This window comes from Cyprinus carpio, chromosome B12 (genome assembly GCF_018340385.1).
Source record: "Cyprinus carpio isolate SPL01 chromosome B12, ASM1834038v1, whole genome shotgun sequence".
In the NCBI taxonomy this organism is placed as follows: Eukaryota; Metazoa; Chordata; class Actinopteri; order Cypriniformes; family Cyprinidae; genus Cyprinus; species Cyprinus carpio.
This window is the reverse complement of record NC_056608.1, coordinates 25,239,083-25,252,452: the sequence shown is the minus strand read 5'-3', so window position 1 is coordinate 25,252,452 and position 13,370 is coordinate 25,239,083. Positions and strand designations below refer to the sequence as shown.

Sequence of the window (13,370 nt, the reverse complement as noted above, 5' to 3'; positions counted from 1 at the left end):
GTTTGGCCAAATTCTACAGCAACATCACAGGCATGCTTGTGCATTGTAATACACTTTAACAAAAAGTTGAAAAGAATCTTTTGGAACAGCCTGAAATGCTTTAAAATGCTGTCTATATAGGCGGCTCGCTGTGTTTTAGAAGTGTGCATTGCATCCCTTTCTGAAACAGTCACAACTGCCACTGCAGAGTTTTTCACTCACTTTCCCAATCTCTATTTTCTTTCTCTATGCGCTCTTGCCCTCGCTGCGCTGACATTTACTGACAGACACGGCCTGAAAAATAAAAGACCTGCTGCAGCATCGTCAGAAATGCATTAAGGCTCTTCCCAGACTGCGGTTTCATATCAGTCCGGCCATACGAGCACCGTGAAACTGGACATTTTCTTCAGTCGAGCGCGTCTGACTCCTCCCGGGCAGAATCCAAACAAACTCCGGCCCGCGGCCCTTACCATGTGGCCAGAATAAATCGACATCACAGTCTGAAGCTGCCAGCTGCACTTTCAGATTCGCTCCACAGGACCAAGAGACTAGAAAACAAACTACAGCCACTGTGCAGAAGACCTGCTGATGTATGCAGATCATCATCACCATTCACATACAGTCTGAACCAGGACTAATCAGTTAGCAAGAGCAACTATGGCATCTCACTTCTTTCACAGGATGGATTTTTCCCTGACTTACTGTATAATGTTAGTCAGGGTTTCAACCCACAAAAACATGAATCATAACTTCACATTTTACACAAAACGGGATTAAAATGCAAGATCTGCAAAAATGACCTTATGAACTCTTTTGGAGGCAAGCAAGACGTCACCGGGTCCACTCATCGTTTTAATCATACGCTAGATTTAAATATATCACATGGAATCAATCTTCCTGATACAGACATCGTACCTCAAAGTGATGATGTTACTGACCAGGAACGAGCATATCCCTAAACTATTTACTATATTTTATGTTTTTTCTCTCTGAGTTCAATATATCGCAACGCTCTGCTTGTCTAACACTTGCCCTTCAATAATTGTAGAACAAACATCAAACTAAATCATTTAAATCAGAACAAAGACTTCCTCTAAAACATTTTTATTTCAAAGGCACCTCATCCTGAGCGTAACGTGTCTTTACCTCGAACACATAAAACACAAAGACTTCCTTCACCCGCTGCGTCAGAGGAGACCTGAATTTAAAAGACCTTCAGGAGAAAGTAGGAAGCGCTCCGTTACTAGGTTTGATATTCTGAAGCCACGCGCTCACGTCAGGCGTGATTTACGATTCTTCAAAATACACAGTACCTGGAGATCCGTCTGTGTCTCACGACTTCAGTCTGAGATCATATCGCCACCTTAAATTATTCCCAGCTATCTGAAAGCCGATCTGACGCCCGAGAAGGGTGTCTCAAATGAAGACTTTCAGCTACACAAAATGCTTCACCGCATGAGACACTGCTCACAAAAACCCACAAGAAACAGACAAGAAAGGCTTTCGCTGTCAAAAGAACAGCGGCTCGCTCCAGTGAAAAGACTGTGAAATAATCCACCGCGTGTTGACATCCCATCAGATCTGACTTACAACAAATCAAAAAACTCCTTTACTCTGAGAAGTGAACGTGTTGCTGCAAGTCTGTTAAAGTAAGTTAAACCACTGACATGTTTATATCCCTCTAGCTGAATAATAACACTGTTTTAACGGCAAGAATACTAAAGTTTGCAACCAAAATGCAGAAAATATCCCATCCTCAGTTCATCCGAGATCAGGATGATTGTGTTTCTTCATCAGGTTTGTAGAAATGTAGCACTGCATCAGTGTCTCAGCAATGGATGCTCTGCAGTGAATGGGTGCCGTCAGAATGAGAGTCCAAACAGCTGATAAAAACATCACAATAATCCACAAGTAATCCACAGCACTCCAGTCCATCAGTTAACATCTGGAGAAGACAAAAGATGAAACAAATCCAGCATTTTTAACTAAACTCTGAGTCCATAATCCATAATAACACTTCCTCCAGTGAAAAAGTGTTCTGGTCTGAATCAGGAGAGAAATCTGCACAGATCAAGCTCTGTTTAAACAAATATGTGGCTGGATTTTGATTTGAGAGACAACAGGAGATGCACTTTTTCACTGGAGGAAGTGTTATTATGGATTATTATGTTGTTTATTTGACTGAATACTTTGTTTCAGCCTAACATAATTAAATAACAGGAATAAAATGAGCATAGAAATACCAAAAAACTTGCTTTAATGTGCATTATTTATACTGTCTTTTGAAACCAGGACCTGCGTCAGTGCAGCAGTGCGAGGGCAGACGCATCGGCCACATCGCCCTGAGCGAGAGCGATTACCCACAATCCCCTGCTGTCTGACTGCAAGCATATGCAGAAGGACAAACATGGCTTGCGGCTCAACTCCTCAATGTCCCCTTCAGTATGTGTGCCGGTTTTATACAGCGTTTCCGAGAGCTGCACACGGGTGAAAGGCTCCCGATGATGAAACTTTAAAGGCCAGGTGCTGAGAGCAGATGCATCATTAAGAATTAAGCACCATCACGGCAGCCATGAAGCAAGAGTTTATGCATTTACATCCACATTAACTTCCTGAACATGCTGCTGTAGATCTAATGAGAACACGAGTTTGCCTCTGAATGAATAAAACACAGTCAGTTTGACAGCCAAATATGAATCACTTTTAACTTTGCAATTGTTAGTGATATTTCCAGATGAACTGGACTGAAGCAGCTCAGCTTTACATGATTTACAGCTAGTTAATGCATGCATTTGGACCTTATTATAAAGTGATGCCATTAAAAAAAAACAACACTTGAGATATCCCTATGGTTGCCATAACAACTGAAAGATAAGACAAGGCCATCCACTGTCTCTGACAGTTACAAGATTTCTTTTCTTTTGTCGATAATGTGCTCTGAATGTAAAATAAACCCTCAGTTACCAGTAAAGCTTTAAGGAGGACAATTACACACAGCAGAGCTCAAGCCACACCCACTTCCTGAAACGCTTACCATATATGGGCAAAGCGTTAATCCAGGGAGCCTAGATTCTGAAACATACTACAAAACATCACTGAAATGTCATCTGGGGTGAGGCCAGTTTAGTTTTTACTGACTGTGTCACTAAATTACATTCTATCACCAAACAAGGCTTTGCCAAGCCAACTTTCAAAGATTATCTGGCCAAACTTTTCTAGTTAAAAAGTACAATTGCATGAATTACATTCTAATTCAAATTCGATTTTGCAGTTTTCCTGTTTGTTGCATTCACATGCATATTCATTCATCTAGCAGATGCTTTTATACGAAGAGGCTTACGAATGAGCAATACCAACCCAAAAGATTCATCCAGGTTTCTGCAGGTTGATAAAGGAAAATTTAAGACTTTCTAAGACCTCTGCAAGACTAAAAGAAAAACTGAAAGAACACAGTATGTCAATATATGGTCTCTAAATGTCTTCTATCAGCAAACTTGTGTCACTATTGAATGGAGATTAAGGTTTGTAGGAAAGGACCTGATCAGGCTAATTTGTACTTTGCACTGTATATTTTATTGTAAAAACTTAATAAACAGTTTAAAAAAAAAAAACATTTACTTCAGACGCAAAGTGACATAAAATAAGTCTTGTTTTATGAGAAATAGATCAAAATGAAATGAGTTTATGATTAAAACAACAACAAACATTTGCCAATGGGCTCAGAAGAATAAAAAATAAAAATTAAAGAAAAGTTTTCATTCCACATTGACAGATATTTGTTCTTGTTTTATCATAAACTCGCTTTATTTTGAACAATTTCTCATAAAACAAGACTTATTTTACCTCACTCAAGTAAATGTGTCATGATTTAAGGATACTGTATTTATATAGAAAAGACAAAAATCCTGAGGAAGATTTTTTTTTCAGTGCATGCAACATTTAAAGCCATGCTTTTATGAATTTAAGACTTTCTGATTCAAGACCTTGGAAAGGATTAAGATGTTTTTTAAGACCAGCAGAAAGCCTGTCATTTTAATTTAACACGAAATGATGCACAGCGCTGTTTATCTTCATCAAATCAATTGCTTCTAAATTAAATAATTCTCAAACTACATTTTTCTTTATATTCAGTTTCATTAAGAAATAAGGCACATAGGTTGCGAATGTGGTGTATTCTGTTTGGTTCAGAAACGCAGATTAACTGTAAACTCAAATCAACTAGCTCTACAATATTATCATTCAAAAACTCATTTACAAACAAAATAGTCTAAATCAGCTCTCTAGTATTTATTTTACACCATGAATTAAACAGTTGCAGGCAACAAAATACCCTTCATCTAATTTATTAACAGCAGTTGCAACAAATCATTCTCAGCATGTTCCCCATATTTTTTCTGTGAAACAACCATCTGTGCAAGACACCACATTATCAGTCAAGAAATGTCTGAAACATGACTGCAAGATAACATGATTCTTCTTGGCATAATTGATCGTGATGAGACGCTGCTTTCCTAACGGCTGTCTCAGGAACAGTGCTGTTATTAATAACACTGATGCCACGCTGCAGAGCTATTAATCAATCACTGCTTCAGGTCACAGATATTACTCAGTCCACGCTGTAACGTTTGAGTCACGCTTCCCTTCAGCTAATTGGGCTGGAATCTGTTCTGAAGTTTGAGATTTGCATCACATTATGCAAAAACAGGAGATAACGTGACAGGAGCATCAGTCAGCTGCTTCACTCAGTGAGTCACCTGAAGCAGACAGATTTTAAAATACTGTTGCATTTCTAGTATAGTATAATATAGTACAGTACAAAGCGTCCAAAATGAGTGTGCAGCAAGCACAAAATGCAAACTGGCTTTGGCTTGTAGATTAAATAAAACACAAAAACCTGCATGGTGTAAATCAAACTGTAAGAATAACATCTGACTGTCACTGATGTACGAGACATGTGTTGCTCAAATCAACTAAATCTACTTAAAATGAAAATAAAAAGCAGCTTATCTAGAAGTTTTTATTCTTTAGACATCCATGTGGTGAGTGACACGAGGAATAATTCCTCATATACCTTTAAAATAAAAATATATTAATGACATAATGTTACTAAACAAAAAAAAAACAATTTAATAAGACTACATAACATTAAAAAACAACATATCAAAATATAAAGGAACAAAACATAAAACAACATCATAAAACAGCATAACATTAAACAACATAAAATATAACAAAAAATTTAACAAAACAGCATAACAAAACAAAGTGTAACATAAAACAGCACAATGTAACAAAACAACAATGTAAGGTATAATATGTTTAGTGACAGATCTTTTACATCTGCAGAGTTTGCAAGGGAAAAAAAATACTTTTTCACTGGAGGAAGTGTTATGTATAACATGTTTAGTGACAGATCTTTTACATCTGCAGAGTTTGCAAGGGTTGTTTCATCTTTTGTCTTCTCCAGATGTTCACTGATGGACTGGAGTGCTGTGGATTACTTGTGGATTATTGTGATGTTTTTATCAGCTGTTTGGACTCTCATTCTGACGGCACCCATTCACTGCAGAGCATCCATTGATGAGACACTGATGCAATGCTACATTTCTACAAACCTGATGAAGAAACAAACTCACCCTGATCTCGGATAAACTGAGGGTGAGTACAATTTCAGATTTGTTTCATATACCGTCTTTACGGCTCTATAAGACTTAAATGGTGTTTAGCAACTAAAGAAACAAACAGAACGAGTCAGAAATGAGTTCGATTTTTGATTTTAGACAAGCATGGATCCAAACAAGACAATAAAACCAATAGTGTGTCGATGACAGAACCATAACGCAGTCCTTCAGTTAACCAATCACATCACTACTAACCTGATGAGGTTAACTGAGACCGAAACTCTTGCTCTAAACACACACACACACACACACACACACACACACAATCTCTGTCACCTGAGTCAGTCCTGCACTGACGGACGGTTCCCAAGGTGTCTTTCTCTCAAATAAACAAACACAAAACACACAATGTCTGTCTCTGTAGCGCTAACTCATCCAGACAGCAGCGCCTCGGGGAGCAGACGAGACTTCAGCTGTCATTTCTCACCAGCTCTCTTCAGTAACAGCGTGATGGAGATGAGATTATATATGTGTGGAAAAGAGCAGGGAATGTTTCCTCGCCGCTCTGGCGAAAAAATCACTTTCAGAATAACAGCTCATGAATTCAGAACGTATATTAACCCTATTATTGTATCTGAATCATATAATGAATTTTCAATGATGTTGAGATGATCTTCATACGGTGTTATTGCAATGTTGTTGCTTTTCTATACAGTATTAATTTTTACTAACTAGTTTAGTTAGTTTTAAACATTTTAGTTTAGTATACTTAAAGTACAATTGGAGGGTATTTTTATTAAGCACATAAATATGTAAAAGTATTTACAGAATACTTAGCACACAATAACGTATATGTTCTCGATACTGAACTTCACTGACCACATCTTTGATGCTTTATCTGGAATTAAAGTAATTTATTTGTTTACATTAGGCTTACATGTGGATAATGAACCAAATTTATTTTTTGAAATATCACTCTCCTCCCATCATGATTTTTTGGGGAAAAAAATAAAAATAGACAACTAAATAAAATAACATGTAGGGCCTAATTTACTAGAGGTTCTAAAAACATTGCTGCAGTCTATTTATAAAACATATTCAATATTCAACGAATTGCTAAAAAAAAAAAAATTAATATGTAGAACAAATGATTCAACGACTCCGCTTGTTTCATTCCTGAATGAATCCATTTTTTTTGAATGAATCTTTTTTTTAAGTCACTTGTGTTGTAATTGATACTAAAATCTTTATTAGAAGCGTCATCACTTTCAAAAAGGTGATTTATTCTATTTTGATCGCTACTGTAGACAAAAGTATTTATATCCGAACTATAAACTTGTATCCAGTACTTTCGTGATTTTAAGGGTTGTAACAGAAATAATAACGATACAAGACATTGTGAACATAGATACATTCTATATAAATTCTTGTTCGACACAGATAAATTATTATATATATATATATATATATATATATTTTATAGATTTTTAATATTTATTTTTTTTGTTTTCAGTTTGACATTGTTCTGGCTGGCAGCATAAAATACAAAATAAATATGCATGTTTCGCCATTTGTTCCAAAAAAAAAAAAAACTATTCTCAAACCAGTGCCAGTTATGGTTTTCACTGTGACAACATGCCCCACTTTAAGGTCAACGAACCGAATTCCTGTTGTACGTTACCTGAGTCAGAATATTTGCTCGGTTGTGATTTTAAAGGGTAACTCACGTCTCTGAAGCGGTTCCAGTGCTTCACGGTGCGGCTGTAGCGGTGGACTGTTGAGAGCCACTGCTGCTCGTCTTCCAGGAAATTCCCGCCGCCGATCTCCCGAGCTTCTCCCGCGCTCAGCGTCACGAGCAGCAGCTGAAGAACCGATAAACCTCGCATCATGAGCCGCTTCTCACGAATAAACACCGGAGAACCGAGGCGACGGTCTGATGTCTGCTCAGGAGACGCGCAACGACCGGACTGAAGAGAGAGAGAGAGAGAGAGAGAGAGAGAGAGAGAGAGAGAGAGAGAGAGAGAGAGAGAGAGAAAGAGAGATCTGCATCCGCGTGCAACCGCTGCTGACCTCAAGCAATCCAGTTCATCAATTAATGCTGATCGTGATTAATTTCTTCAGGATTCTGTGATGAACAAAGTGCAATTAATGATATTTAGTCTAGCCTATTTGAAATCATTTGTAACATTATAAATGTATTTACTGTCACTTTTGATCAGATCAATTCGATTTGTCATCAGTTAGAATGAATGAATGAATAAATGATGAATTTATATGACGCGCTGGTGTGTGTGGATGATGTGAGAGTTTGTGTTGATCAGAGAGATCCAGCATGTATGTGTGTGTGAAATAGACACTTTCACATTCTGTAATCTTACAGGAGTCTAAAGATTATTCTGCAGTTCGTATGTCTGATTACACGTTATATTTCTGAGGAAGATTTACATTACATTTATGCATTTAGCAGACACTTACAGTGCATTCAGGCTATACATGTTTTCACCTAACATGTGTTTTCCTGGGAATCGAACCCTCTTGCTCTGCTAACGCAATGCTCTACCACTGAGCCACAGGAAGACTATAACTGATGAGCTACATCACAGAAATAAAAAATGGTAAATTTGAACTTTTATCTCACAAAAGCCAGTATTGCAAAATATATAAACTCAGAATTGCGAGATGTATAAACTTAGAATTGCGAGATGCATAAACTCAGAATGGCTAGATGTAGTAACTCAGAATTGGGAGATATAATCCTGTTTTTATGTATCTGTGCAACAGTGCAATCCATTGCAAAATAAATAGGCCATTTAGTAATTCAAACTCTTTCCAGGTGTCAAAACATAGAGTTTGGAAAAGTGTATTTAGAAACATATGTATGATCCCAGAAAATCGAAATTTCAATTTAAAGAAACAGACATAAAGAACACTTCTGCAGTTGGCAGTATATCGATCGATACAATTTAACCTATTTCATATGAAGGTATATTTCAAATAAACCTGATTGTCGTGACAACTGAGATGTTATTAAAAGAATAGCTTCATGAAAATAAGGAAAGCATTGCGTACAACAAAAGCAAAGCAGCATGGGTTAATGTATGTGAGCTATTAATTTAATCGTTTACTAATTGACAATAAATCCACAATATTTCGATTTCAACAGCTCCTTGAGCATGAAACAGATGTGAATGGATTTTCTGTGACATGATGTGCGACTATAAAGCACTCGCACTTCATCAAAGACGTCTGAAGATAATAAACGAGAAACACTCTTGTACTGAGGTTTACAGAAGCGCTGTGAATGAGAGCTGGAGGTTGTAGGTGGGCAGAAGCAGCCCACGGCCTTAACTCAACGCTCATTTATTGAGTGGGAAGATGTGAAAACAGTTCACTGCCTCTCTATATGAAATAAAGGCGTCTGTTGGCAGCATTATTCAGTTGAAAGAGAAACATCATTTACTTCATACGACTCACTGCAAACCTGGAGATGATGAAAATCACTGACACCATCGAAATTCTGCTGCACATTACATTCACTATACAATACAATATTCTCTATACACTATAACATAAAGACCCGAGCTGAGAGCGTGCTCTCAATAGGACAAGAAATCATACCTGCAATATCCACAATGATCTAGGCTTATATTAGACAGTATGATCTGGGATGACAGCTCGACTCATGCAGTTGTTGTTTTTAATTTGTAGTGTAAATATGTGCATATTTAAATGTCATATTTTAATTATTACATTTAAATATGTGTAAATAGTCAAATCACTACAGAATGGTGAATTTATATTATGTATGTGTGTATGTGTATACATAGAGTGAACGAGAGAGAGAAATTATTAGTGTATTTCTGAGTATGTCTGCAATATTATATATTTTTATTTATGTATTTATTTTAAAGGGTGTTTTAAGTAAAAGAATGCATATTATTATGAATCTATCTATACACATATTATTATTAATATGCATTTATATAGAATATTTACTATTTTTGTGTATTTTATTGGGTGTTTTTGAATGTATTCCTATTATTATTACTACATAACACAGTATATAGTATAATTTTTTGTGAATTTGTGTGTATTTTGGAATGTATTTATACGCACACACACACTATATATACACACTGTATATATATATATATATATATATATATATATATATATATATATATATATATATATATATATATATATATATATATATATATATATACATATATACACACACACACACACTTAACAAACATACACACTATAAAATACTATGAAATGAATAAAAAAAAAATACTATTGTCAACCAAGTGGGAAGGTTATCAGCTGTTAATATAAATAATCTTAAACTGACTACATAACTGTAGTCAGCCTTTGCAATAAAAACTGGTTTATGACAATTACAAATCAAAAACATCATCATCGTCTTTTATTTGAACAATCAAACACATCAATGAAACAAAAGGAAAACTGTTTAATTCTATTGTATCCAATTCCCAGATGTTCAGATGTTAAGGCACAGATGTGGAATATAATTCTGAACTGTAATCATAATATTTTTGATGGAAGTACACAGCTGCAGATTTGATCAGGATTCATTATATCAGGGTCATTTCTGTAAGATGAAGCCAAACCACACAGAGTTCTACCTGAACTCATTTACTATGATGACCGTTCACTTACAGCACTGATGAACAGGATTAGTAACTGTGTGTTAAACTCAAAGGCACAATGCAAGAGTGCTGCTGGCGTTCGTTAGAGTCACTCACAGGGGGATAAAGAGCTAAAACTGTGGGCAGCAGTGACTCATGAGTTACTCACCCGTGTTCAGTCATGGCCTGGTCTTCATCTGACCGCTGCTGCATGCTGGACCTTCAGAAACACAAACACAGAGCTCCTCAGTCTCACAGCGGCACCCATCCACAACAAATTAATAATTCTCGTGTTGGGTCATGTCCTGGTCTTATTAATAATTATATAATAAAATAAAAAATAAACATATTTATAACACAAAAAATTATTATTAATATTTTATTAAAATTGACAAATTTAAGTGAAACTGGATATAAGAATATATTAATAAAATATAATTTACATATACACACTCACCTAAAGGATTATTAGGAACACCATACTAATACTGTGTTTTGACCCCCTTTTGCCTTCAGAACTGCCTTAATTCTACGTGGCATTGATTCAACAAGGTGGTGAAAGCATTCTTTAGAAATGTTGGCCCATATTGATAGGATAGCATCTTGCAGTTGATGGAGATTTGTGGGATGCACATCCAGGGCACGAAGCTCCCGTTCCACCACAACCACCCAAAAATGCTCTATTGGGTTGAGATCTGGTGACTGTACAGTGAACTCCTTGTCATGTTCCAGAAACCAATTTGAAATGATTCAAGCTTTGTGACATGGTGCATTATCCTGCTGGAGGTAGCCATCAGAGGATGGGTACATGCTGGTCATAAAGGGATGGACATGGTCAGAAACAATGCTCAGGTAGGCCGTGGCATTTAAACGATGCCCAATTGGCACTAAGGGGCCTAAAGTGTGCCAAGAAAACATCCCCCACACCATTACACCACCACCACCAGCCTGCACAGTGGTAACAAGACATGATGGATCCATGTTCTCATTCTGTTTACGCCAAATTCTGACTCTACCATCTGAATGTCTCAACAGAAATCCAGACCCATCAGACCAGGCAACATTTTTCCAGTCTTCAACTGTCCAATTTTGTTGTGCTTGTGCAAACTGTAGCCTCTTTTTCCTATTTGTAGTGGAGATGAGTGGTACCCGGTGGGGTCTTCTGCGGTTGTAGCCCATCCACCTCAAGGCTGTGCGTGTTGTGGCTTCACAAATGCTTTGCTGCATACCTGGGTTGTAACGAGTGGTTATTTTAGTCAAAGTTGCTCTTCTATCAGCTTAAATCAGTCAGCCCATTCTCCTCTGACCTCTAGCATCAACAAGGCATTTTCGCCCACAGGACTGCCACATACTGGATGTTTTTCCCTTTTCACACCATTCTTTGTAAACCCTAGAAATGGTTGTGCGTGAAAACCCCAGTAACTGAGCAGATTGTGAAATACTCAGACCGGCCCGTCTGGCACCAACAACCATGCTACGCTCAAAATTGCTTAAATCACCGTTCTTTCCCATTCTGACATTCAGTTTGGAGTTCAGGAGATTGTCTTGACCAGGACCACACCCCTAAATGCATTGAAGCAACTGCCATGTGATTGGTTGATTAGATAATTGCATTAATGAGAAATTGAACAGGTGTTCCTAATAATCCTTTAGGTGAGTGTATACACTACCGTTCAAAAGTTTGGGATCAGTAAGACTTGTAATGTTTTTTAAACAAGTCTCTTCTGCTCATCAAGGCTGCATTTATTTAAAATAAATGTATTTAATATAAAAATACAGAAAAATTGTTTCTATTTTAATATACTTTAAAATATAATTAATTTCTATGATGCAAAGCTGAATTTCCATCATCATTACTCCAGTATAAAGTGTCACATGATCCTTCAGAAATCACTCTAATATACAGATTTATTATTAGAATTATCAACAGTTGGAAATTTTTTTTTTTTTTTTTGAGAAACTGCGATACATTTTCAGGATTCTTTGATGAATAAAAAGTTAAAATGAACAGCATTTATTTAAAATATAAATCTTTTCTAACAATATAAATCTTTGCCATCACTTCTAAACAATTTAACACATAACCTTGCTGAATAAAAGTTTTAATTTCTTTCAAAAAAAGAAAGAATAAAAATGTATTAAAACTTTTGAACTGTAGTGTATATTGTTAGAAAAGATTTCTATATTAAATAAATGCTCTTCTTTTTAACTTTTTGTTCATCAAAAAATCCTGAAAAAAAGTATCACAGGTTCCAAAAAAATATGAAGCAGCACAACAGTTTCAACACTGATAATAAATCATCATATTAGAATGATTTCTGAAGATCATGTGACACTGAAGACTGGAGTAATGATGCTGAAAATACAGCTGCGCATCACAGAAATAAATTACATGTATATTAAAATATAAAAACGTTTTTTCCATCATGCGTTCACATGCGGGCAGTCAGTCAGATCTGCATATAAACTGTGTTTCTAAAAGCGAGGTGTTTTATGTTGTTCAGGCTGTGATCAGCAGCGAGTCGAGGGAAACGCTGACGCCTCTCAACAGATTTCTGCGTCCCACGAGGAGAAACTCAGCAGATCTGAATCATGATTCCAGCACACACAAAAACCAGCCCACTCGCCTTCAAAACATTCAGAATACTGTGCATATTAGTGAATCTGGATCTCATTAGTCCCAGATCTCCAGTCAAGTCCCCTGAAACGAGTTAATCACTAATTAACCAGCAGAGAAACAACATGACACCATCATGACAATGATCAGAACTGCTTAGTGTTTTCTTAATAGCGCATGATGATTTAAAATACGACAAAACAAGCATTAAAATCAGCTGAAAAAAAACCTAAATATCAAATATATTTCTTATTTTACTTCATCCCTTCAAAAGAACCAGGATCCTCACAATCAACACTATGGGCATTTGTATAATGAATATACATTTTTATTCAAATTAAGCTCTACAATAATTTTATTGGATATAAATTGTGAGTATTTTTTTATTATATAAATTAAAGATATTAAAAATAGATTTTTTAAAAATATTAAAAATAAATTTTAAAATTATTTTCTTAAGATATTTGTATCCTTATCCAGGAGGTAATGAACTGAAAA

General features: G+C 36.1%; 1 protein-coding gene across 1 annotated transcript in view; it reads right to left on the bottom strand.

Annotated features, from left to right (window-relative positions):
* Window positions 1-7,567, bottom strand: part of LOC109113112 (testican-2-like) — a 30,579-nt gene extending 23,012 nt beyond the window's left edge. The window contains exon 1 of the mRNA XM_042734814.1: window positions 7,328-7,567. Within this exon, the coding sequence (XP_042590748.1) occupies window positions 7,328-7,489 (162 nt within the window). The 5' untranslated portion in view covers window positions 7,490-7,567. The remainder of the gene's footprint in view (window positions 1-7,327) is intronic.
* Window positions 7,568-13,370: the final 5,803 nt, after the last annotated feature.